The sequence below is a fragment of the Helianthus annuus genome, chromosome 11 (assembly GCF_002127325.2).
Source record: "Helianthus annuus cultivar XRQ/B chromosome 11, HanXRQr2.0-SUNRISE, whole genome shotgun sequence".
Taxonomy (NCBI): domain Eukaryota; kingdom Viridiplantae; phylum Streptophyta; class Magnoliopsida; order Asterales; family Asteraceae; genus Helianthus; species Helianthus annuus.
The window spans coordinates 141,450,686-141,478,387 of record NC_035443.2 but is presented as its reverse complement, the minus strand read 5'-3'; the positions used below and the strand labels follow the sequence as shown (position 1 = coordinate 141,478,387).

Here is a 27,702-nt window from a genome sequence, read left to right as displayed (position 1 = left end):
TATTCCGATGACGAACGGAGAAACGATCATGGAGCAAGGAACGCCCCTACGGACTATCAGTCATTAAAGATACGGAAGTTTTTCGCACATAGGATGTGTTGTTTCCTTGGCTCATGTCGTGGGCAAGAGAGCCGAAGAACCAAAACTCGAAGATATCCCTATGGTAAGGGAATATCCTGAAGTTATCCCCGAAGACTTGCTAGAATTATCTACCCAACGACAAGTCGAGTTTTGCATCGATTTGATTCCGGGCGCCGCGCCTGCAGTCAATGCACCTTAGCAACTTACACCTTCGGAGATGCAAGGATTGTCAGTGTAACCCCATTGGTTGATAGAGAAGGAAGATAACAGACCAAGATTCCCGCTTTGGGTAACCCCAATTCTGCTCATCAATAAGAAGGACGATAGCTTTCATGCGAACATCAAACAACCAGGAGCCGAACGAGCTAACCCACGAGAGTCAGTGACTCTTGCTAAGGATTAATGAATTACTTATTCAACTAACTGTGAGGATCCAACTACTATTTCATGACCGATCGGTGATCGAGGGTCATTAGCTGTGAATTCAAGAATAACGAATACCGGGAAATTGTGGGACAATAATTTGTTTTAAACATACACAAAAATGGTGTTTCCTACACAATGCACAAAACAGATTTACACAGAATATGAAACCTTGAGGATCTAGAAAACATATACTTAGGACCTTTGAGAACCCAGGTCCAAACTTGTAAAGGTTGTTACTTAGGAACCATATCTGTTACCTCAATCAAACACCATTAACCTGACATATATGCCATTTCAGAAAGTACTTAAAACTCTTTTGTTGAAATTTTCATTTTTTGTTACCAGCGAGTAGATCCTTTACATCTCTACTCCCCCTAATGGTAGTTGCATCGCATTAACTTTCTTCGCTGAGAGCAAATATACATTTGTTTCGAATACTTGGTCATTCCTTCATTTTAGCAAATACTCATTGTTTCAGTACTCGGAAACTTATATGTCACACGTGCACCATTCGCTACGCATGTGGTTTCGTTTCAATTAAACGCTTCATTGAAATTCAACTATCATTTTGCTAAATCTAATTACTGATTTGTGATTCGAATGACCTGCGTTATTGTAATCATTGGCTCTCTTGTTACCAAGTCAACACACTTTCTTGAAACTTCTTTTATTTCAAGTTACATTCAGGGTTTATTTTTGTAACCATGCTGAGATTCCCCTCATTGGTACATACGCTTATTGTCAGGTTACACTGAAACCAAGTTCAATTGCTTGAATTTATCCATCTCACATATTTGATTTGAGATGCTATATGATGTATTGAGAGCATCACATTCAAATATTCTTGCAAAGGTTCTTTTATTTCGAGTCATAGTGGACTTGATTGGTCTACGACTCCACTAAATCATTTGTTGACTTCGATACCTTACGGTGATATTTTTCACAAATTTGAAGCTTGCGTTAATTTGGTTACTCACTTTACACACGGATTTAAATTATTTATTTACGAATGTGCTCTAAATCCGTCTTGTTTATCACGATCAAAGCGGTCTCAACACTGTGGTGTCATTACGACACCTTGTGGTGTCATTAGCTTGCGCTAATCACGGTCAACCATTTCACACAAAACTACATATACTTTTGTTGGACTTGTCATTTAAACATTTCTGATGCAACTATGAATTAAGACAATGATACACCGGATTCGCTTGTACTTCATTTGGTGTATTTATGCAATTCGAGAATGTCAACACACTAATCCCTACCATATACTTATTCGAAAGATGACAGGTCATTTTCATCTCCAAGTTGTTGATTTTGAGTTCATATAGCGGACGCTATGGTTTGTGAAAGTTTGCATATTGTGACCGATTGTTTGAGAATCCATCGGTCGAAACTCCTTTGTTGCACCCCTGTTAACTAAGCTACACTAGATTCTACATCTATACACCTCGTGTCCTTTGACATTAAATGCTTAAAGCACATACCTTTTAACCATTGGATTCGTGTTGCTATATATTCTTGTATTCACTTGATGTGAATTAGGCCTGATTCGGTTTGGTGATTATCTACCTCGGTATTATTCATATACATACACGCATAATGAAACCCTAAGGAGTTAAGGTAGTACAAATTTCGAGGACGAAATTTTCTTAACAGGGGGAGAATGTGACAACCGTCAAATTTGCACGCATCCGTACAATTAATTAATATTGCTTTATGCTTAATGATTGTGCTTAATTACAACCGATGACTTAAACTGTTTTCTGATTTATGTATCATACATACATGTGCATCACATTTCATACTGTCACACCATTTATCACATACGGACTTTGGTGACATAAACGATGCACAAAGCACGGTTGGCACAGTGAGCGGATAACTCAGAAGATGCTGACGATGTTCAGTACATAGACAGACAGTGTTTAAAGACCCAGTATGGGCCAGAGACAACGTACTACACTAGTATGGAATGTAGGGAAGTAAGGACCATAAAACTGCGTCACTAGGTGATAGTTTAAGTACCGGAAAGTGCCTAAAACCCACTAAAAGTGCACAATTCTGCATATTTCAGCAAAATTCAGCACTTTAACATACTGGTATTATGCAGAAAATTGACTAAATAGTCCTGTATGCTTTCCTAAGTGTCGGGAATTAAAAGTGTCACAAAAGGGTACGTAAAGAACACTAAACAGAATAACTTGACACTTTAACGAACCGGTATCTAACCGAACAACCGAACATTACCCGGAATACCAAAATTTTACTAGAAACAATGTTTAATTATTTTTTGACTAGTTATAATCCCCGAACACCCTAACACACTATATAATATGTCATACATATAATACACTAGATATTACACTTAACCTCCTAAATATTTACCTTCTACCATCGAAATTTACAATTAACCCCCCCCCCCCTATGTATTTACGGTCCAAGGAGGACCCCACCACCAAGTTCACCATATCCCACTAGATTTTCTTCTAATATTTTATTAGATTGATTGCTTGATCTACTTGCTATGATATTGTGAGAAAGATCTTTATAAGCATGGTCCATGGATCCTAAAATCATTTCATATCTTCACAAGTTACACCTAGACCCCCTAGCCATAATCGGCCATCACCACCACATACCCTAGAGGATTTTATTTCATATTTTATTTAGATATTACTTGATTTGGTGGACAAAGATATATGATGATATCTCTATAAGTATGGTCCATATATTACAAGATCTTCATTCTTACACTTCAACACTCAACTTCACCCCACTCCTTCAAGCTCTCTCTCTCCCTCTCGGCTCTATCTAGTGCCGCCACCACCACCACCTTGTCACCACAATCCATCTAATTTCAAGATAAATTCAAGTGCAAGAAGGTGTATCATGGAGCTTGGTGCTTGAAGAACTTGAATAACCTTCACCCTTAGCTTTTATCCACCATTTTTCATCATCTTTTTTTGTGATCGTCCCTAGCCTTTGAGCTAGTTGTAAGCTTCTCACTACTAGTTTTTATTTCTTACTTTGTTGGTTAAAAAGATATATATTGTTATGAATCACAAGAACACTAAAAGAACATAAACAAGAATCATAAACATAAGCTTACATATGATGATTTATGGATAAAATGAGTTTGTTAAATACATACATGGCACTTGATTGTTGTTTACTTGAAATTACGATGATGACCACCATAAGGGGCTTGCTAAATTGTGATTAAACACATGAATTAGCAAGTTAGAGGATGATTATATGTTAACCCAAGAAGATCATCCTCACTTATGAACATAAACTTGAAAATAAAATTATTTCTTGAAAATAGTAAATAAAGTGAGCTAGTAATTTTGTAAATCTAATATTTATGAATAAATTTCCAAGAAAATCAAGTTCAAAATATGATTTTAGTAGAACTTGATTCTTATAAAGATGTACATTGTTTTTGGTGATAAAATAAGTGTAAGAACACTTTATTTACAAAAAGAATTCAAAAGAATAATTTTTGTAGAAGATGATTACAAGTTGTAAACATCTAAAATTTTCAAGAAGGAAGTTTATTAAGAAATAAACACGCTTTAAGGGATAACTAAGTCTACTATACATGCTACCAAATTACTACGAGTTTTTGTGAAAGTTCATGTTCATGATGTTATATATATTGTATAATTTTTGCACTTGGGAAGTGTAGTTTGATTATTGATTGTTGGGTTGATTTTTGAAAAGAAAATGATATGCTCATATAGCATGGACACCTCCGTCTTTAGGGGAAACTATGACGAAATTTTCTAAAAATGTAAACAGTTAGAAAATATTTTCTAAGACAAATGTTTACTGGTGTATTTTAAACTATGTTTTTCAAATATAAACCTTGCCATAATTTTTGTAACAAAATACAAAGTGTCGGAGGTTGGTTTTCGTAAATAAAAGTGGATAAATATATATATTTAGAATATATGTTTTATACTAAAACACTTGTGTGAATATTTGTTTATTTTGTGGAATAGTTATATCATTTTAGGGTAAAATAATATAACTTAACAAATACCATGGGAATTACAACTCCAAAATAATACCAAAATTACAAGGGATAAATATTTAAGTTACGCACTTGATATTGTGAAACTGAACGCAAAAACGTAACTTATGAATATATTTTTGGTAAATATTATTTTGGATACAAGAAGAAATATATTATTTTTGGGAAAAATATGTATATTTTGGAATACATTATTTTTGATGAAGAAGGTTACATATATATTTTCTAAAGCGAGACTTAAAAATATATTATTCGGAACTACAAATATACACGTCTAAATTACCCCATCCTTGGGAAGGAAATACGAATACAAATACATGAGAAGTATTACTACAAGAATATTGTTTAACAAATTATTCCAAAAATTCAAGTTAAAATATTTATTATTTTAACAACTAATAATTATAACTTGGAATAATATTGGGAACACAAGAACGTAACTCAAAAACCTTCATACTAATCAAAGGCACGGCCCGTTCGTCTAATAGACGTTAGTACAGTGTAGGTAGTCATGTTTGCTGAGGAGACTTGGGTTACACATACTGAAGACACAATACTGCGAGTTCATGTCCCCCTTTTCTTTTAACTGTTTTCAGTTTTACAACTTCGGGGGTGAAATACATGTTAATTATAAACGTTTTATACATGGTATGATTAGCTAAGGAATGTACTGCTAGATCACGTGAGTGGGTAGGCTATTGTCTTAAGACCATTAATCCTTGTATAAGGACCGAGGGGCATGAGTGATAGATCTATTGGGTGTTGCGAGCCCCACCCATGCGCCTGCGAGCTGGCTGCATGTGGTGACTATGTCGTTCGGCCGGAGGGGCCGGTACGAAATACGCATACAGGTTTGAGTGCTTCCTAGGCCATGTCACTTATTATTCTATTAGCTACACATTAATTGATCTATTTTTCCTTATCGCTACATACCAGGGACATACATTCATACAGACATACTTTAAAGGCTTATTCATACACATATACATGAACTCGCTCAACTTTTGTTGATGTTTTTCAAACTACATGTATTTCAGGAAATTAAGTATGGATCTGGTGGGCGTTGGAGTTTCAAGTCATGTTAAGTATAAAGATGTCATCCATGGTCTTTGGGTTTGGTCAGTGTGTCGTAATCCTGGACGAGACACGTCTTCCAAACTTTGTTTACAACTAATATCTTTTGACGAGTCCTTAGTGAACTTTTACACAACTCTTATGGTTTGTAAAACTTAAATTTGAAGTCTACGTTTTAGACAATGTTGTTATGTTTTAAACTCATTTTATGGATGGAAAATCTTTGGTTTTATCATATAGTTGATTGATATGGTTGAATGCAATGATAACCAGAAAGTCACACCATAATCACGCTTCCGCAAGAGTCAGGGTGTGACATTTCAAGTAGTCGTTGGGATGTATTGGCTATCTCAGCACCACGCAAAGGTCGTGTGTTTTCGTAAGGAGATAAAGCTAACATCTCCGAGCGGGAGACACGTCACTATCTAAGGCGAAAAAGGAGGTAACCCCATAATATGCTCGATGTTGAAAGCTCACAAGCTTATGAAGCATGGATGCAAGGCATTTATGATATACGCGAATGAGCCCGAGAAGGAATCACTGAAGATTGAAGATGTACCGGTAGTACGGGACTACGAAGATGTGTTTCCGGAAGATTTACCGGGGATACCGCCCGAACGGGAAGTAGAGTTCGGGATCGAATTGATTCCGGGCGCAAAACCCGTAGCTAAAGCACCGTACCGACTCGCGCCGTCGGAATTACAAGAGTTGATGTCCCAGATTCAAGACATGCTCGACAAAGGATTCATAAGGCTGAGTGTGTCTCCTTGGGGCGCACCGGTACTGTTCGTGAAAAAAGAAAGACGGAAGCATGCGCATGTGTATCGATTACCAGGAGTTAAACAAACTCACGGTAAAGAACCGATACCCGCTTCCGAGGATAGATGATCTATTCAACCAATTACAAGGTGCGAACTGGTTTTCAAAAATTGACCTTAGATCGGGGTATCACCAACTAAAGGTCAAGGAGGAAGATGTGCCGAAGACGGCTTTCCGCACACGATACGGACATTACGAGTTCCTGGTGATGTCATTTGGGCTGACAAACGCACCCGCGGCTTTCATGGACCTCATGAACCGGGTTTGCAAGCCAATGCTGGATAAATCGGTCATCGTATTTATCGATGATATTTTGGTGTATTCGAAAAGTGAAGCTCAACATGCACACCACCTACAAGAGGTGTTAGAGACACTTAGACGAGAAAGGTTGTATGCGAAATTCTCTAAGTGTGCCTTTTGGTTACGAGAGGTGCAATTCCTTGGCCACATCATATGTGCCGATGGAATATTGGTAGATCCGTCAAAGATCGAGGTCGTGTCGAAATGGAATCCCCCGAAGAACCCTTCGGAAATTAGAAGCTTCTTAGGGCTTGCGGGGTACTATAGGAGATTCATTCAAGATTTCTCCAAGATTGCGTCGCCACTAACAAAGTTAACCCGGAAGGAAGAAAAGTTCATTTGGGGTGTTGAACAAGAAAGGGTGTTTCAGACGCTAAAAGAGAAGTTAACTCAAGCTCCGGTATTAACATTGCCGGACGGAGTCGAGGACTTGGTGGTTTATTCGGATGCCTCGTTATCGGGGCTAGGATGTGTTCTGATGCAACGGGGCAAAGTTATAGCTTATGCCTCGAGGCAATTTAAGATACATGAAAAGAAATATCCCACGCATGATCTCGAATTAGCTGCGGTGGTGTTTGCGTTAAAAATATAGAGACACTATTTGTATGGGGTAAAGTGCACCATATTCACCGATCACAAGAGCTTAAAATACTTCTTCGATCAGAAGGAGTTAAATATGCGACAGAGGCGATGGTTAGAAACGGTGAAGGATTTCGACTGTGAAATACACTACCATCCTGGAAAGGCAAATGTGGTGGCGGATGCTCTAAGCAGAAAGGCGGACTATGTCCCAATACGAGTGAGGTCGATGCAGCTTGTGGTGACCTCGGGTATACTTGAACGTATCCGAGAAGCGCAAGTAGTAGCAGCGAAAGAGGAAAATTGGAAGAAGGAATGAATAATCGGTCAGTTAAAAGACTTGTCGAATGGAAAGAACGGGTTGAAGACTCGATCCGGAAGAATATGGGTTCCAAATACTTGTGGGGTGAAGATGCTTCTACTTGATGAAGCTCATAAATCCCGATATTCTATTCATCCGGGTGCGATCAAGATGTACAATGATCTGAAACAAAACTATTGGTGGCCCGGAATGAAGAGGGATGTGGTAAAATACGTGGAGAAGTGCTTGACTTGTTTACAAGTCAAGACGGAACACCAGAAACCATATGGAAAACTGCAACCTTTGGAGATCCCGGTTTGGAAATGGGAACATATCACTATGGACCTATTGACCAAACTACCTAAAACGATTCGGGGATTCGACGCCATATGGGTGATTGTGGATAGATTGACGAAGAGTGCACATTTTATTCCTATACGTGAAACATATACTTTGGAAAGATGTCTGAGGTATATACAAACGAAATAGTGGCACGTCACGGAGTACCAGTATCCATTGTGTCGGATAGAGATACCCGGTTTACTTCAAATTTTTGGCGAGATTTTCAAGAACAGATGGGAACAAAACTCTTCATTAGCACCACCTACCATCCTCAGACGGATGGGCAGAGTGAAAGAACAATACAGACGCTAGAGGATATGTTACGAGCATGTATCATCGACTTCGGTGGAAGTTGGGATGTTTATTTACCATTGGCCGAATTTTCATATAACAATAGTTACCATTCGAGTATCGGCATGGCCCCTTACGAGATGGTATATGGTAGAAAGTGTAGGACCCCAGTGTGTTGGGGTGAAGTGGGACCACATGAATTGGCACATAAAGACATAGTTCAAGCCACTAATGAGAAAATTGAAGTGGTGCGAGCCCATTTGAAAGCCGCCCAGGATAGACAAAAGTCTTATGCCGACAAAAGACGAAGACCGATTGAATTTCAGATAGGCGATATGGTTATGCTAAAAGTTTCCCCATGGAAGGGCGTTATCAGTTTCAGAAAAAGGGGAAACTAAGCCCGAGGTTTATCGGGCCATTTAAAATCATCGAACGGGTTGGCAAGGTGGCTTATCGCCTCGAGCTGCCAGAAGAGTTGTGTAGGATACATGGCATGTTTCATGTGTCGCAATTGCGGAAATGTCTAGCGGAGGAAACAGCTTATATCCATTACGACGATATCGAGGTGGATAATAGCCTGAATTATGCGGTAAGGCCATTGGAGATTTTAGACCGAAAGGTTAAGCACTTGCGTAACAAACAAATCGATCAAGTCAAGATCAAGTGGGAGCATAAGAAGGGTTCGGACACTACTTGGGAGTCCGAAGAGGAGATGCGACATCTCTACCCTACACTATCCGGTACGTACTCTGGTTTCGGGGACGAAACCCTTTTTAAGGGGGTGGACTTGTAACACCCCGAAAATACAAAATTCTTATAATACAATTGTGTAGTGAATAAATTAAAAAATATAAATAAACTAACTAGGTATGACACTAACCTAGTTAGATGATGACTTATAAGTAGTTAAAAAGTTAAAACAAATAAAGAATGAAAGTTGGAGGGCCAAAAGTGTTAAAATTTAAAACTAATATTAATAAAACAAAATAAATTAAACTCAAACACACTTGTTTGTGTGTTGTTGAGATCGATCAGAGCAGGGGGCGAACCCAAGCTCCCCAAAACCCTAGTTTTGCTAAAACCTCCAAATTGAAGGATCAAATCAAGTCCAAAACAAAAATCGAGCATAGATTACTGATCCCCATTGCAAGGAGATCATAAGGTATGTAAAATTTGATGAAAATTCTCTATTTGAAATTCTCATGAATTTGGGGAATTCGAAATTTGGTGATGCATGATTGTTATTTGGATAGAATAGGAATGATATAGTGTCTAGGAGTAAAACCTAGACAACAACATGTGAAATCATGTCTAAATTCTAGAAATTTCATGAATACATTGAAGGTCATTCATGGGTTTTGTGAGAAAATGATGAACACTAGGGTTTAGAATGCTATTCTAGTGTAAATTGATTCATAGAAACTGATTTCCGAAAATATGATGTTTAATTCTATATGTGATAGCTCAATTGATGTTAATCGAAGCTAAGTGACAAGCCATGAATCAGAACATAAAAGATATAAAATTCTGCTCTTTTAGTGTTCGTAGAAACGCCTCAAAGAAGGCTCAAAACTGAAATTTAAAGTTTTAAAAAAAGCATAATTGTGATGTTTGGGCGAATTATGCGATACATGATTGAAAAGAGTTCTAACCGCGACATGATTGAACTCTATAGGAAAAGATACCGGAGCGTCGAGTGGACAAGCCGGTGGCGATTTACGTTTGAAGGGCATGCTCTAAAGGTATGTAACTTGACCCATTACATTTAGTGAATTGTTGTTAAATTATGTATAGTCATATTGTAAGATGGAAATTGCGTTGATTGTAGCGACCATGATCGTTACTTGAATTAATAGGCTTAGAAATAATAAGAACCCGTTTGGTAGTCATAATATCGGAGGATTCCACAAGGTGAGCCAACGGGTCGATTAGTTGTGTAAATTGTTGTATTAGTGTTTTAGTGAGTTAACAATGGCGATAACAATCACAAGAGCATTAAGCCATGAGATTGGTAAAGAAATGCGGGTGATGATAAGCCCCGGACGTTGGGTATAAAGTGCCATAGGTTTACTAGTTAAATGGTAGCTAATTGAGTGAAGTTAGAATGGGCCGAATAATTGCATAAGTGACTTTTAGTTGTTCAGCCCGTAAGTTGAAATTTCCGGTATGATAATTGTAATAGGCACGTTGGTAATGAATTTACAGATGTATAGGAAAAAGAATCACCTAAAACGGACTTATGAGTCAAAAGATATGCTCATTTGAAGTTGAAAATCTGAGTTTCCGGAGCTGGCAGCAAATGCAGGTCAAAAACCTGCATCTGCTGGAAAACCGTTCCCCCCGCGCCACGCGACAGCTGCCGCGACACGCGACAGGATGACTAGAACCTGTCGCGACACGCGGCAGGGTAACTTTTGAAATTTTACTTTGTTTTTCGTGTTTTGATGCTAGAACTTGTTTGTATGATTCAATTCATTGTCAAAACTAACATTTTGAATGGTTTTGACTTTAGGTGATAATGGGAATCTTATGGATGGCGGTCAAGCAAGTAGTTGAAGAACCGAACACAAACTTTTGAGCTTCCGCGTTATCTTAACTTTGATAGACAATGTTTTTGGGATGTAAACATTTGCTAAACAAATTATGAATATTTGAATTAGTCGGTAGTTGACTAATGTTTGGTTACTTTAGAACTTTGTTTGGGAACTTATGTTTTAATTTAGACGCTTTTTAGTTTAAATCGTATGAATTTTCATTAAATTCAAGTAGTAATTAAACGGGTGTTACAGCTGACCACGACCCCGTGGTGGGCGATAGAAGCTTCTACAACTTTGTCTTTTCTGCTGACACTTGGGCACGCCCCCGTGCTCATTGAGCACGGGGCGTGTTCAGCCTTCTGTTTACTTGTTTTTTGCTTGGGAAGATGCTGTCGGGGGGGTCGGGCATTCCACGTTTGTTCCTTTCTTGTATTTATGTTAGATTTAGCTGCCTTTTTGCTTCTTTTGTTTATTTAAGCTCATTTAATCCTGAAAATACAAAAGGAAGACAAAAACACACTTTTTCCAACATTAGTACTAAAAAAAGGTTAGTTTTATGACTCATTTGATGTAATTTACATGTTGCATTTTGTGCACATCAATAACAGAAATAAATAAATAAATACACATATACCAAACAACCGAATAAGGACAACCCGGGCATGTCCCAACATGGCAAGTGTTGGAGGCGAGGCGAGGTTAGCTTATTCTGAGCCTAGGAGACTGTTTGGGTGTTCGTTTGCAAGTCCGAGTGAGGCGGTGGAACTAGTTTGGAAAGCCAAGGCTCCACAGTTCACACTTCTGTTAAACACAGATTTGTCCATATTGAATATGAGAATCTGAGATAACATTCAACACCTAGGATTTCGCAGGAACAGAATCAACAGGAATCCCTTTGCGCGAAGAGGCTCAATCGCGCGAGCGGACTGTCCTTTCGTGCGAATGGCTTCTGCTGTTTTGTTTGAACAGACTCGTTTCTTGGCTGGAATCAACCTCAACACTAACCCGCAGCTATGGATTTAGCTGGGAGCTCGGTGAGTTCAAGATTTCGCCAAGTTTCATAACTGAAAAAGCATTTTATAAAAGTTTTGAATAGAAATAGAACTTCAATCTCTATCTTGGACCTCATTGTGGGGGATTTCATTATTAGACTGCTAAGACAAGTCTATGAAAATTGCCTAGAGGATACCCAAGTTGCAAAGATTTGAAGAATAGTAGAAAAAGTAGAAGAAATCAGTGAAAGGTGATGAGTTAGTGAGCTAGGACTCACTTTGGAGCTTCTGGAATGCTCTGCTTGAAGTGCACAAGTTCAATGAGTTGAGAGAATTCGGAGTGAGTGGAAGGTATGAAGTGGGGGAATGGGCTCATATTTATAGGGTGAAGCAGTGTTTGGTGCAAGTGAGGTTGGAGCGAATGGGGTTTGGGACGAGTGAGCCAGTCGCACGAAGATGATGGCCTCTTCGCATGAGGAGGCTTGTCCAGTCGCTCGAAGGGTTAAGTTCGACTATTCTTGCGTATTTTAGCCCGTTTTAAGAGTTTCAAGCATACAAGTGTGATGTATATGTATAAATATAAACAAAATGCATGTATAAACTGATGTTGCATGTATTCCAAGTATGAGTTTGCGTATGAGTAGGTATTCAAGTTGCACGTATAACACAAATATGTATAAGACGATGTATAAAATGATCGAGTTTTATTATGATCAAAGGCTCGGATTACAATGTTTGGAAAGGAAATACGAATACAAAAGAATTACATTTTCCAAAAATAGAAATACAAACAGACTTTCTAAACAAAGAAAGTACTAAAAATACGAAGCGTTACATTTTAAATTAGTAAAAATTATATTCAAGGATTTTCCAATGATATTCTGAAAATTCGTAATTCAACTAATCTAAAATAATTATCATGAATTTCTAGTATGGTTATTCTTTTTTTTTTTTTTGAACGGCAAATTTGGATCACTGACGGACCACTGGAGTGTCATCGTGCCACCAGCAGAACCACCCGATCATATCCATCTCCACTAGGCAATAATGCCTATACACCAATTCAGGAGGAAACCCAATAAATCTGGGAAAAACCCCCTTTGTGGGAATCGAACTCATGACCTAATGTTCATAAGCCTTATCCCACCACCAAGATACCACTAGGCTATAATGCCATGGGTTCTAGTATGGTTATTCTAACCAATTATAATGATTAACGTCTAGATTAGGACAAAATAAATCCTAGAAAATAGCCAAACAAGATTAACATCATAACTAATGAAATTGCATCATCTAACATATCCAATATTATCATGAAATGGATTAGTTGGATTAATTTGTAAAAATATAAAAATCCCCAAATTGCCTTTTTCAACATAAATTGATAAAGGCCTTTTGTAGAGAATGAAAAAAAAAACGAGTTAGGCTGAAGAATTATCTCAAACGGATGAAAAACGAGTTTGAATCGAGAGATAGAAGTTATGAGCGCTAGAATCTTGATCTTCAAAATTGGCAGAGAATTTGTGTGATTAGGATAGGGGTTTCGGTCATAAGATGTTGAAATGTTTAGAGAGAATGTGATCATGTCTCTTTTTTTAACTAGAAACTTGCGAATTAATGATGCTAATTAAGTGTGCTAATGGGTCATGAATGTGAGAAAAATAGAATTGGGTTGTGAATGTGTCTAGATTCATTAGGATTGAAAATTGTAAACAACTTGATTTTTATTTTAAAAAAATAATACTACTATCATGATTATAAAAAAAATAATGCTAATTGTTTAAGTAAAAATGTACCGGGAGACCGAATTAGTTAACTTACTAATGAAATTAAATATAGTAATTTTATTAAGATTGTGAAATTCGACGTGTACTTGTAAAAAAAGTTATTTAATTATATTAATTCTAGTGTTGCAACTATAAACATGAGCTGTTTACCTTATATATTAAAAATCAGAGTCAACTGTCATTTTGGTCCCTGTAGTTTAGGCTTTTTTGTCATTTTAGTTCAAATCTTAAACTTTTTAAATCTGGGTCCATGTGGTTTTACTTTTATTATCATTTTAGTCCAAAATTCAAAAACTCCTTTTTTTTTTACTGTTGCAACCTGCTTATTTTGTCTTTTTATGCAAGGGTATTTTTGTCCAACTGATTTTTATTTAACTCTATTCTTAATTTAAAAACTAAATTAAATACATTTACTTCATTTAAATACCCTTGTTAATATTCATTTCCCTGTTTAAAGAGATCATCTTCAACCTTCAAATAAAACCCTAACCAGAGATCATCTTCAACCCCTGTGAGCCGTCACCAAATAACTTCCGGTCACCTGTGAGCCGTCACCAAATAAATAATAACAAAAAGATGATGTGCTTTGGCTTGGATGTAACACCCCGAAAATATAAATCTTTATATAAGAAATTTAAGTATTTCATAAACAAGAAATAACCATGTAGAAACTTTAACCTAGTTAAAATTTACAAGTCTTGAAAATAACCTACACTTGGTTAAAACTCTAGTATTTAAAAAAAGAAATGGTAGTTAAGGGACTAATCTTGCCAAAAATCGAAAGTTAAATTTTAATAGTGACAAAACCAAACCAAACACACCAAATTGGTGTGTCTGGTCGACAGAAACAAGAAAGGGGCGACCCCCATCTTCCAAAACCCTAAAGTTCACAATTTCTTGCAATTGGAGGTTCAAATCCTAACCAAAACGAAATCCGAGCTTAGAATTGTGATCCTCGTCGCAAGAGGATTAAGAGGTATGTAAAATTTTATGAGAATTCACTACTTGAAATCCTCATGAATTTAAGCAAATCTGAAATTTTGTTGATGCATGACAATAATTAGTTAGATTAAAGATGATATAGTGTCTAGGAGTAAAACCTAGCCAACTATATATGAAATCATGCTCCAATTCAGGAAAATCCCATGAATCCATGGATGTTAGGTTATGGGTTTTATATGTTGATGATGAACATTAGGATTTTGAGTGTAATCCTAGTATAAATTTCATTATAGGAAGTAACTCCTGTGATATTGATACTAAATGTATGCAAAAATTACTATTATAGTGAAATTTGATGTCGAATCATAAAGTCATGAACTTGTTTATGAAGGTAGAAAAATCTGACCCGCTAGGTGTTTGTAGAAATGCCTAAGTGGGGATTTAATTGTGAAATTTGGATAAAAACGCAGATTTGATAATGGTCCATAATTATGTGATTGTGGTCATAAAAAGGAGTTCTAAACATGTTATAAAAACTGAATTTTCTAGGCAAAGAGTCCGGTTCATCTAGCGGACAAGCCGGAGGGAGTTCACGAGGAAAAGACGCGCTCTAAAAGGTATGAAATTTATCATTTCATTACATTATACATATTGTTAGCTTTATGCGTTGTTTAAAAGGAAAGAAAGCATGATGACCAAGAATTTCCATTACGTCGTGAAATTGGCTATTGCCTTAAACAAGTTATAAACATGAAATTGAGCGTCCGTAAGGTGTTTAATCTCAGCACCTAAACGGGTCAAACAAGTTTGGGTAATAAACACGAAGCATGACTCTATTATATTGTACGAATATTACATGAGGTGTAGGCCGTGTAGCGAACACCATAGACAAATTTAAAAGCCTTGTTCTTATTATAGGAGTTAAGGTTTGGATTGGATGCATGATAATAGAGCAAACAATTAACTAGAAGTCTTGTAATTTAGCGTGTAAGTTAGTTTCCGTAAACAAGCTCGATTAAGGTATAGTTGAATAATGTTATAAACAAAACACAAGTATGAAGTATTAGCCCAGCCGCTTAGCGATTTATGCGAAATTATGCTGTTTTGACTCAAAATGAATCAGCAAGAAAACTGCATTTCTAAACAAGGGAGTTATGTGCAGGGTCTACCGTAAATTACGGTAGTACCGTAATTTACGGTGGCCTGCAATTCTTTTACGGTGGATTCCTACTGAGTTACGGTAGGCCCCAAATGTCCAGAAGCCACCGTAATTTACGGTGACACCGTAAATTACGGTGGAGCCCTGTTTGATAAAATTTGTCTTGATTATTTTCTCGAACCAGTGTTCGGACCTGATTCGAATACGTAAATTTCCAAGAGTGATAGTGCTAATGCTTGTTTAAAATGTTAGATCTCAGGTACCCAAGTAAAGGATGAAGATCAAGCAAGCGAGTCGAACCAAACACACATTTTTAGAACGCTTCCGCATCCGTACTTTTGTTTTAAAAACTATGTAAACTAATGGTAGTTACCGTCTTGAATGTGGTTTTGTAATAACAATACATGTATGTTGTGTTTAGTTTTGGGTTTAAACGATGAAAGTTTTTGTTAAGTCGTCACTTTGGCGTTAAATGCATGGTTTTTATGTTGTTAAATCTGGTAATATAAACTGGGTCTTACAAGTTGGTAATCATAGCTTAAGGTTGCCAATAAGTGTTCGGTTCAAGCTTGATCAACATCCGGTAAGAGTAATTGCTTAAGTAAAATTTAAGGAGTATAGAAATAATTCACGAACAAATATGCATGGAAAAGAGTGTGTAAACACACTCAAACACAAGAAAAGCATGAAACAAGAATAATAGAATCAAGAGTGTGTAAGCACACTCAAACACAAGAAAGGCATGAAACATGAATGATTGAGTCAAGTTACGAACTTGACCAAATCAAAACAAGTAAAACATGTATTACAAATGAAATGTTTAACAATGTATGTAAACATTTCAGTATCAAAGATGGCAAGCGGAGGTGATGGTGATGCGGTGCCAAGAGTCACCGAACAAATGAGAATAGTGATTGCCGAAGAGGTTGGAAAGGCGATCGAAAACAGTTTGTCGAACTTCATTGATAAAATCCAAAATACGGTTTTATCAGTGGTAGAAGAGAGAATCAAGAAGCTAGAAGATAATTCAAATCTAGCAAAGGAAAAATCTGGGGAACGAAAACCTTGTTCATACAAGGAATTCATAGCTTGTAAACCACCTATATATAATGGGGAGGTTGATCCAATCGTGTGTCAGCGATGGATAGGCGATATCGAGGGAGTATTCGAGAGAACCCATTGTGATAAGAATGACTACGTAGCTTACGGTACGGGTCAGTTAAGAGGTCAAGCGAAGGACTGGTGGGATAATAAAAAGAAGGAGATTGGAAACGAAGCGGCCAAGGCCATGACGTGGGAGGAGTTTAAGACGCCGTTTCTTAAACACCATAGCCCCAAAGCGGTTATAAACAAGATCAAGGAAGATTTCATGCAACTCAGACACAAGGGTGAATCCATAGACAAGATCACGGGGATGTTTATGGACAAAATGAAGTTCTGTGACGATCTGATAACGAACGAAGAGCAAAAAGTTTATTACTACCATAACATGCTGAGCGCAGAATATAGGGAGTTCATAACCCCTTCAAAGTATGAGACCCTTACCGAGATTGTCAATGCTGCTCGGGAAAGGGAGATTGAGTTGGAAAAGAGTATAGAGCGGGGTGAACGAAGGGCACAGGATATAAATCCAAGCCCTACCAAGAAAGCAAGAACGAATGAAACGACGAAGAAATCAGATGCAAAGGGCGGTACACCAAGTTGCAAAATCTGCGGCAAGAATCATAAGGGTGAATGTCGCTTCAAAGATAAGCCTTGTCCTATATGTCGAAAAACGGGACATATGGCTATATCATGCCCGGAAAAAGTGACCGTTTGTTACAACTGTTACGGAACGGGTCACAAAAGATCGGAGTGCCCAGAATTGGCAGGAAAGAAAGAAGGGCAAGACTCAAAAGGTGAAGCCACAAAAGCCAAAGCAAGATCTTTTCAATTGACCGCTGCTGAAGCAAAGGTCGAACCTGACGTGGTCTCAGGTACATTCACTATAAATTCAATTCCCGCACGTGTGTTATTTGATACTGGTGCGAATAAATCCTTTGTTTCATATGGGTTTATTCGACACCCTTCATTTGTTCTAACAAAATTACCTATGCCTTTAGAGGTAGAGATAGGTAATAATAAAAGCTTTATTGTCTGTGATGTATGTGAAAACTGCACGATGAATATTGATGACGAGGAATACACAATAGACTTGATCCCGATGTCGATGGGAGAATTTCAAGTGGTAGTGGGGATGGATTGGCTATCCCGTTACCACGCAAAGGTGGTTTGTTTCCGAAGGAAATAAAGCTAACGTCTCCTAGCGGAAAACAAGTTACGATATATGGAGAAAAAGGAGGTAACCCAGCGATATGCACAATGCTAGAAGCTCATAAGCTCATGAAACATGGATGCAAGGCCTTTATGGTATATGCAAGCGAAACGGAAAAAGAACTCCTCAAAATTGGGGATGTACCAGTCGTGCGAGATTATGAAGACGTGTTCCCGGAAGAACTACCGGGGATACCGCCAGAACGGGAGGTAGAGTTCGGAATCGAATTGATTCCGGGCGCAAAACCCGTGGCCAAGGCGCCATACCGGCTTGCACCGTCGGAGTTACAAGAATTGATGTCTCAAATTCAGGAATTTCTTGACAAGGGGTTTATCCGACCGAGTGTGTCTCCGTGGGGCGCACCAGTCTTATTCGTGAAGAAGAAGGACGGCAGTATGCGCATGTGTATCGATTACCGAGAGTTAAACAAACTCACGGTGAAGAATCGATACCCGCTCCCAAGAATTGATGATTTATTTGACCAACTACAAGGAGCAAGTTGGTTTTCCAAAATTGATCTCCGATCCGGTTATCACCAATTGAAAGTCAAGGAGGAGGACGTACCCAAGACGGCTTTCCGTACGAGGTACGGGCATTATGAATTCCTCGTAATGCCTTTCGGATAGACCAATGCGCCCGCGGCTTTCATGGACCTCATGAACCGGGTTTACAAACCCATGCTAGATAAGTCAGTAATTGTATTTATCGACGACATTTTGGTATATTCAAGGAGTGAAGCCGAGCACGTGTGTCATTTGCGGGAAATATTAGACACACTCAGACGAGAGAAGCTGTATGCAAAATTCACGAAGTGTGCTTTCTGGTTACGGGAAGTACAGTTTCTTGGGCATCTCATTAGTGCTGATGGAGTACTAGTAGATCCGTCAAAGATAGAAGCTGTGTCGAAATGGAGCCCTCCAAGAAATCCCTCGGAAATCCGAAGCTTTTTAGGGCTTGCGGGATATTATCGGAGATTCATACAGGATTTCTCCAAAATTGCCTTACCATTGACCAAATTAACTCGTAAGGAGGAAAAGTTCGTGTGGGGCATTAAGCAAGAGGAAGCTTTCCAAACACTCAAGGAAAAGTTGACCCACGCTCCGGTACTGACCTTACCGGAAGGGACTGAAGACATGGTGGTTTACTCGGACGCTTCTCAATTGGGGCTCGGGTGTGTATTAATGCAACGAGGCAAGGTCATCGCCTATGCCTCTAGGCAATTGAAGATACATGAAAATAAATATCCGGTTCACGACTTAGAATTAGCGGCGGTGGTGTTTGCCTTAAAGATATGGAGACATTACTTGTACGGAGTAAAGTTTACAATCTTTACCGACCATAAAAGTTTGAAATATTTCTTCGACCAGAAGGAATTAAACATGCGGCAAAGACAGTGGTTGGAAACCGTCAAAGACTTCGATTGCGAAATACATTACCACCCCGGTAAGGCCAATGTAGTGGCCGATGCGCTGAGCCGCAAAACAGATTATACCCCGATACGGGTACGATCAATGCAACTGGTTGTGACTTCAAGTTTACTAGAACGAATTCGAGAAGTACAGGATGAAGCTGTAAAGGCGGAGAACTGGAAAAAGGAAAGAATTATCGGTCAAGTTAAAGACCTTGAAGTGGGCAGTCACGGCCTAAAGACTCGTTTTAATAGAATCTGGGTCCCTAACACATGTGGAGTTAAGAAGCTTCTACTTGATGAAGCTCATAAATCCCGTTATTCCATTCACCCGGGAGCGACCAAGATGTATCATGACTTGAAGCAAAACTATTGGTGGCCCGGAATGAAGCGGGACACCGTGAAATACGTGGAAAAGTGTTTGACGTGCCTACAAGTCAAGGCGGAACACCAAAAACCATATGGTAAACTTCAACCGTTAGAAATCCCGGTTTGGAAATGGGAGCAAATCACGATGGACCTATTGACCAAACTACCTAAAACAAGTCGTGGTTTTGATGCTATTTGGGTAGTCGTGGATAGGTTAACTAAAAGCGCCCACTTTATTCCGATTCGTGAAACTTATACATCTGAGAAAATGTCGGAGGTATACACCAATGAAATCATAGCAAGGCATGGGGTACCGATATCCATTGTGTCAGACAGAGATACTCGGTTTACTTCGAAATTCTGGCGTGAATTCCAAGAACAGATGGGAACTAAATTGTTCCTTAGCACTGCTTACCATCCACAAACGGATGGGCAGAGCGAAAGGACAATACAAACGTTGGGAGATATGCTGCGGGCTTGCATTATTGACTTTGGAGGTAGTTGGGATGTCCATTTACCCTTGGTCGAATTTGCATATAACAATAGTTATCACGCGAGTATTAAAATGGCTCCGTATGAGCTATTATATGGCAGAAAATGTCGGACCCCAGTATGTTGGGGAGAAGTGGGTCCGCGGGGGCTAGCACCTGCCGATATAATCCGAACTACAAATGCGAAAATCAACATAGTTCGGGCACACTTGAAAGCAGCTCAAGACCGGCAAAAGGCATATGCGGATAAAAGGAATAGGCGATTGAATTTCAGGTTGGCGATATGGTCATGCTAAAAGTCTCCCCATGGAAGGGTATTATTAGATTCAGAAAAAGAGGAAAGTTAAGCCCAAGATTTATTGGGCCATTTAGAATCGTTGAACGGGTTGGTAAAGTGGCTTATCGACTTGAATTACCCGAAGAGTTGAGTGGAATTCATAGCACATTCCACGTATCACATCTTCGAAAATGTTTGGCCGACGAAACTGCTCATATCCACTACGACGATATCGAAGTGGATAACAGCCTCAACTATGCAGTAAAACCAATTGCGATTTTAGATCGAAAGGAGAAAAGTTTGAGGAACAAAATGATAACCCAAGTCAAGGTCAAATGGGAGCACAGAAAAGGGTCAGACACTACTTGGGAATCCGAAGAGGAAATGCGACGTCTACACCCGACATTATTTGGTACGTAATTCGGTTTCGGGGACGAAACCCTTTTAAGGGGGGTGGACTTGTAACACCCCGAAAATATAAATCTTTATATAAGAAATTTAAGGATTTCATAAACAAGAAATAACCATGTAGAAACTTTAACCTAGTTAAAATTTACAAGTCTTGAAAATAACCTACACTTGGTTAAAACTCTCGTATTTAAAAAAAGAAATGGTAGTTAAGGGACTAATCTTGCCAAAAATCGAAAGTTAAATTTTAATAGTGACAAAACCAAACCAAACACACCAAATTGGTGTGTCTGGTCGACAGAAACAAGAAAGGGGCGACCCCCATCTTCCAAAACCCTAAAGTTCACAATTTCTTGCAATTGGAGGTTCAAATCCTAACCAAAACGAAATCCGAGCTTAGAATTGTGATCCTCATCGCAAGAGGATTAAGAGGTATGTAAAATTTTATGAGAATTCACTACTTGAAATCCTCATGAATTTAAGCAAATCTGAAATTTTGTTGATGCATGACAATAATTAGTTAGATTAAAGATGATATAGTGTCTAGGAGTAAAACCTAGCCAACTATATATGAAATCATGCTCCAATTCAGGAAAATCCCATGAATCCATGGATGTTAGGTTATGGGTTTTATATGTTGATGATGAACATTAGGATTTTGAGTGTAATCCTAGTATAAATTTCATTATAGGAAGTAACTCCTGTGATATTGATACTAAATGTATGCAAAAATTACTATTATAGTGAAATTTGATGTCGAATCATAAAGTCATGAACTTGTTTATGAAGGTAGAAAAATCTGACCCGCTAGGTGTTTGTAGAAATGCCTAAGTGGGGATTTAATTGTGAAATTTGGATAAAAACGCAGATTTGATAATGGTCCATAATTATGTGATTGTGGTCATAAAAAGGAGTTCTAAACATGTTATAAAAACTGAATTTTCTAGGCAAAGAGTCCGGTTCATCTAGCGGACAAGCCGGAGGGAGTTCACGAGGAAAAGACGCGCTCTAAAAGGTATGAAATTTATCATTTCATTACATTATACATATTGTTAGCTTTATGCGTTGTTTAAAAGGAAAGAAAGCATGATGACCAAGAATTTCCATTACGTCGTGAAATTGGCTATTGCCTTAAACAAGTTATAAACATGAAATTGAGCGTCCGTAAGGTGTTTAATCTCAGCACCTAAACGGGTCAACCAAGTTCGGGTAATAAACACGAAGCATGACTCTATTATATTGTACGAATATTACATGAGGTGTAGGCCGTGTAGCGAACACCATAGACAAATTTAAAAGCCTTGTTCTTATTATAGGAGTTAAGGTTTGGATTGGATGCATGATAATAGAGCAAACAATTAACTAGAAGTCTTGTAATTTAGCGTGTAAGTTAGTTTCCGTAAACAAGCTCGATTAAGGTATAGTTGAATAATGTTATAAACAAAACACAAGTATGAAGTATTAGCCCAGCCGCTTAGCGATTTATGCGAAATTATGTTGTTTCGACTCAAAATGAATCAGCAAGAAAACTGCATTTCTAAACAAGGGAGTTATGTGCAGGGTCTACCGTAAATTACGGTAGTACCGTAATTTACGGTGGCCTGCAATTCTTTTACGGTGGATTCCTACTGAGTTACGGTAGGCCCCAAATGTCCAGAAGCCACCGTAATTTACGGTGACACCGTAAATTACGGTGGAGCCCTGTTTGATAAAATTTGTCTTGATTATTTTCTCGAACCAGTGTTCGGACCTGATTCGAATACGTAAATTTCCAAGAGTGATAGTGCTAATGCTTGTTTAAAATGTTAGATCTCAGGTACCCAAGTAAAGGATGAAGATCAAGCAAGCGAGTCGAACCGAACACACATTTTTAGAACGCTTCCGCATCCGTACTTTTGTTTTAAAAACTATGTAAACTAATGGTAGTTACCGTCTTGAATGTGGTTTTGTAATAACAATACATGTATGTTGTGTTTAGTTTTGGGTTTAAACGATGAAAGTTTTTGTTAAGTCGTCACTTTGGCGTTAAATGCATGGTTTTTATGTTGTTAAATCTGGTAATATAAACTGGGTCTTACATTGGACATCACCAAATAATAACATTGAAACAAAGTAACAAAAAGATTGCAATTTTGGCTTGAAAATCAAGCAAATAAATAATAACTTCTGGTCACCTGTGAGCCATCACCAATGTCTTGATAAACTTCAACCCATCGAATCTCGGTGAAAATTTCTCCTTCTCGACCTTCATTTCCCCACCCTTCACCACTCTTAGTTCCTGAAACCACAACAATAATTAGTTAATTACAGTTATCTTCCTAAAATTGTAGAATTTGGGGAAAAACTGATGTACCTGAACGAATGAAGAAGGATGAGAGGAGGAGAGCGCTGCCGTAGAGGTGGCGAGGACGGAGGCGGCGACTGCGGCAGAAGAAAGCTTCATTATGTTGCCGGAGAATGAGAAGAAATCCGACGACCGGCGCCGGATCAAGGTGATGGCCCATCCTGTGGGTTAGGGTTTTATTTGGGGAAGATGATGTGCTTGAATCTTGTGGGTTAGGTTTATTTGGGGGTTGAAGATGATCTTTTATTTGAGGGTTGAAGATGATCTATCTAAATAGGGAAATGAATATATATAAGGGTATTTAAATGAAGTAAATGTATTTAGTTTAGTTTTTAAATTAAGAATAGAGTTAAATGAAAATCAGTTGGACAAATATACCCCTGTACAAAAAGACAAAATAAACAGGTTGCAACAGTAAAAAATGAGAGTTTTTGAATTTCGGACTAAAATGACAATAAAAGTGAAACCACAGGGACCCAGATTTAAAAGTTTGAGATTTGGACTAAAATGACAAAAGTGCTCAAACCATAGGGACCAAAATGGCAGTTTACTCCATTCTCTAAAAATCAAAATGAATGAATAGTAAAACCACTAAGTGATAAGCAAATGGTTTCGGGTACCGGTATCGGTATCAAAATTACCAAATCAGGTAGTAAAACCACTAAGTGATGAGCAAATGGTATCAGGTACCGGTATCGGTATCAAAATTACCAAATCAGGTGTATTTTCGGTACCGGTTCGGCACCGGTATTCACCGGTTTTTACCCTCAAATATCGGTGTCGTACCAGTACCGATCGGTACCGGACCATACTATACCAGGTATATTCGGTACTTGTACCCACTTTTAGGGATTTCGATAACGGTATTTTAGGTACCAGTTGGTACCGAGCTCATCAAATCCTGTGGCAATGTAGCAATGCAAGTAATTACACCGTTTAGGTTATTTTTCATACACATAGTAAGTAAATTGTATTTCGTTTGAATGAGGTTTTATATACACAACAACTTATTTTGCTTTTTTTTTTCTTTTTCTGTAATGAATGAATTGTAGCATTTAAAATTAACTTGGATATTTGGATTATTGATGAGCAAATCGTATCAAATCTTGTAATCAAACTGCTATCGTATCGGTGCCAAATTTACCATACCAAATCATTTTCGGTACCAATTTGGTACCCACCTTTTGGCGTTTTCAGAATCGTTACTTTCGGCTCGACACCGCTCTAGCACCATACCTGTATTTATTGATTTTTACCTTCAAATAACATATTGTATTGTACCGAGTATTTTCGGTGCCGGTACCTAATTTCAAGATTCTCCAGATCGGTACTTTCGGTGTCGTTACCGGTACCGAGCTCATCCATATCATCCATATATTTTAACGTGTTAGCACCGTAATAACTGAACTAAAAACAACCAAGACGTGTGGGCCCTATTATTATATATTAGGTTATTTAAAATCGCTTTTTAGAACGGAGTGACTATCCTTACCACATCATTTTTATTTGTGTTTTGATATTCAGTATTTGCTTACTGTTGCTGACACGCATTTTGCAGTCATTGGGTCCTCGCCGCAACGCACGGGCGGAAAATCATCTAGTTAAATTAAATTTAGAATTGAAATTTTAATAGAAATAAAGGATAGTAAAGGTGTTGTAATATTTAATATTTTGAGTTTGTTATGTGTATAGATATCCGGTAAACTTTAAAGAGATAAATATATTTTAAATAATAATAGAATATTTGTATGGTTGGTTAAAAAAATATCTATGGTTATGTAAGTGTCTAAATGAATACGCACATGTTTGGATAATCAATTAAATTCGTAAATACAATAAGACTGATAACATGGAACGAGATACTTTATTGATTTATTAATTAAGAATACATTCACAATGGAAAATAAGATTGAATCACAAATACATAAACAAATGATAAAACAGGTCGGGTCACAACCATGGATAGTTACCAAATGTCACAAAAATAAGTTCACAAGTTCAAAGAAAGTATGTTTAAAAACATAAGCACAATGTACCAAGTAACACCAAAAGTGTAATGATGTTGTGTCTAATTTAGGTCATGGTGCATAACATCAACAACAACGAAATGAAGGCTAGGTTGCAACCGATGTAGTAAAGGCCTTTGAACACCTTATAATCTGAATGGTCATTGATCCAAGAGAATATACTGTACGTATCGTAAGCGATACCAAAACCCACAACAAACAAAAGCATAAAGGGCTTTGCAATGCGAAGAGTGTGTTTTCCTTGTTTAAGAGCAAGGATAACCAGTCCCAATAGGGATAAAACCATAGTAAGTGCATACGGAGCCGCTTTAGGGGCATTTAACCTGGTTAGACAAAACAGAGATATATGTAATATAAATACAAATAACTCAAATCTTCGTAGCCACAAGTTCGAGCTTACCTTGAAGTTACTCTGTTAGTTATTCCTAAAAAGCTTGGATCATCGTCGGGGAGTTCTTCTTCTTCTTCTTGTCTAATGGTTACAGATTGATCAAGCCTTTTTTCAACAAAACAATAACAATGGTTAAAATATGTATATTCAAATAATTTCAATCTCGATATTTAATAGATGTTAAAACGTAGCAATCATGAAGCTACATAATGAAAAAGAATAAAACCAGTTTTATCATCAAAGGTATAGATATACTTTTAAGTGCAATAACAATTGGTCAAATGTTAAATAGAGTAAAAATGTACCTCGCCTTGTTGGAAAAATTGCAATTTTCTTCAATTGAGATGTTCAAAATCCCTACACCTGGGACTGGTTGTTCCGGAAGAATTTCGTTATCGAGTGCTAATCCACTTCAAAGAAAACCATGAAAACAACTAGGATTTTAAAACCTTGGAAACAAACTAAGGTCACCCACCTTAAAATTCAATACCGCCTGTTTTAAGCAGATTTGGGATCACATATATAGCACTAATTTAGTGACCTGAAATTACACTAATCTACAAATATCATCTTCAAGAATTATAAAAAAAATCCCCAAAAGATGTTAAAATAGACACTTTATGACACAAATCAGATGAATAACCTGTGGTGCTTTTAGTGTCATCAAACCATCCAGGTACGTTGTACTAATAAGAACAAGAGCTCTTATCTTATACAAACCCACTAATTGTGTTAAAATATATTAACACAAATTAGATGAATAACTTGTGGTGCTTTTAGCATCGTTTACTTAATTGTGTTAAAATATATTGATAAATGATCATGTACAAGAGAGAATTATTGTACGAAGCCATCATCATCATCATCATACTCAGTAAATCCTATCAATACCAAAGCTAAGGAAGGGTCTGAGGAGGGTAAGATGTAGACAGCCTTACCTCTACCTCGTAGAAATAGAGAGACTGTTTCCAGTGAGTCCCTCGGCTCGATGGTAGTTTTGCATCACGCCTTGGACATAAGGCACATAACACTCGGCAATTAAGACAAATGTCAATTAGTGCATGTACTCCATTGTCTTTCGGCTATCAACGCCATCACATGATGCATGATTAACCATGCTCCTCTTTTAACATTAGTTTCATGAAATTAGTAAAATAACGTTAAAATTAGTGCACTTTCGTAAATATAAAGTTAAAACAATTGAAGAAACAAATAGAGAAAGGGCAGGAGACAATCTCAACCATTGATCTCCCAAGGTCAATGGCTCAAAACTAGGTAGTGGCATTTTCGTAAATATAAGATTAAAACAATTGAAGAAACAAATAGAGAAAGGGTATTCTGGTCCTTTCTCAATTGAACTCTTCCCCCCTGATTTTCAAACAGCTATAACTTTTTCATACGTTAATATTTAAAAAATTACACTGTATTAACAAGCATTTCATTCTCTTTAATTCGAGCAATATATTACTATAGTTTTTAGAAGAAAATTACATGATTTTGAATACTCGTACGTGATTTTGAATGCCCACACATGACTACGTGATTTCATTATAGAATGTGAAACCACACTAAGTAATAAGTGATTACCTAATTATGTAACAATAGTTGACTATGTATTATTAATTGACTACGTGATTTTGAATACTTATTTCGTGATTACGTGATTTCATTATAGTATTAGAGTTGAGATGCTGTACAAACAGTGCTAACTGTAAGAACCGTAAGAACAGATCTGAACCATTAATAGTTTAAATCAAGGGTTGGAGTTAATTATAAATAAAACCCTTATAATTAAAAATTAGTACTAACAAGTTAGGGGTAATTTCGTAAAATTGCTAGTCCTTTGACCATTTTCAATTAAATACAAACTAGGATTACGACCCGCCGCAATGCGGCGGGGATTCTTTATTTATAACTAAGTCGATCTACGACCCATACGTTATGTTAAACCTGTCAAACGGGGTAAAATAGACAATGTAAAAACGTTCACCCACACACGCACGT

The 27,702-nt window shown here is 37.6% G+C and overlaps 1 protein-coding gene across 1 annotated transcript; it reads left to right on the top strand.

Moving 5' to 3' along the window:
- Nucleotides 1-8,610: 8,610 nt before the first annotated feature.
- On the top strand, nt 8,611-10,808 carry LOC110888508. The gene is made up of 2 exons (XM_022136032.1): nt 8,611-8,992; nt 10,765-10,808. The coding sequence occupies exons 1-2, from the start codon at nt 8,611-8,613 to the stop codon at nt 10,806-10,808; spliced, it is 426 nt and encodes a 141-aa protein (XP_021991724.1).
- The last annotated feature ends 16,894 nt before the right edge of the window (nt 10,809-27,702 follow it).

Bases quoted from the DNA above. Each gene is read 5' to 3' on its own strand.
- LOC110888508 (XM_022136032.1), top strand. From the start codon at position 8,611: ATGGAAGGGCGTTATCAGTTTCAGAAAAAGGGGAAACTAAGCCCGAGG. The intron at 8,993-10,764 runs GTACGTACTCTG...TTTTGACTTTAG, and splicing joins TCTCTACCCTACACTATCCG to GTGATAATGGGAATCTTATG.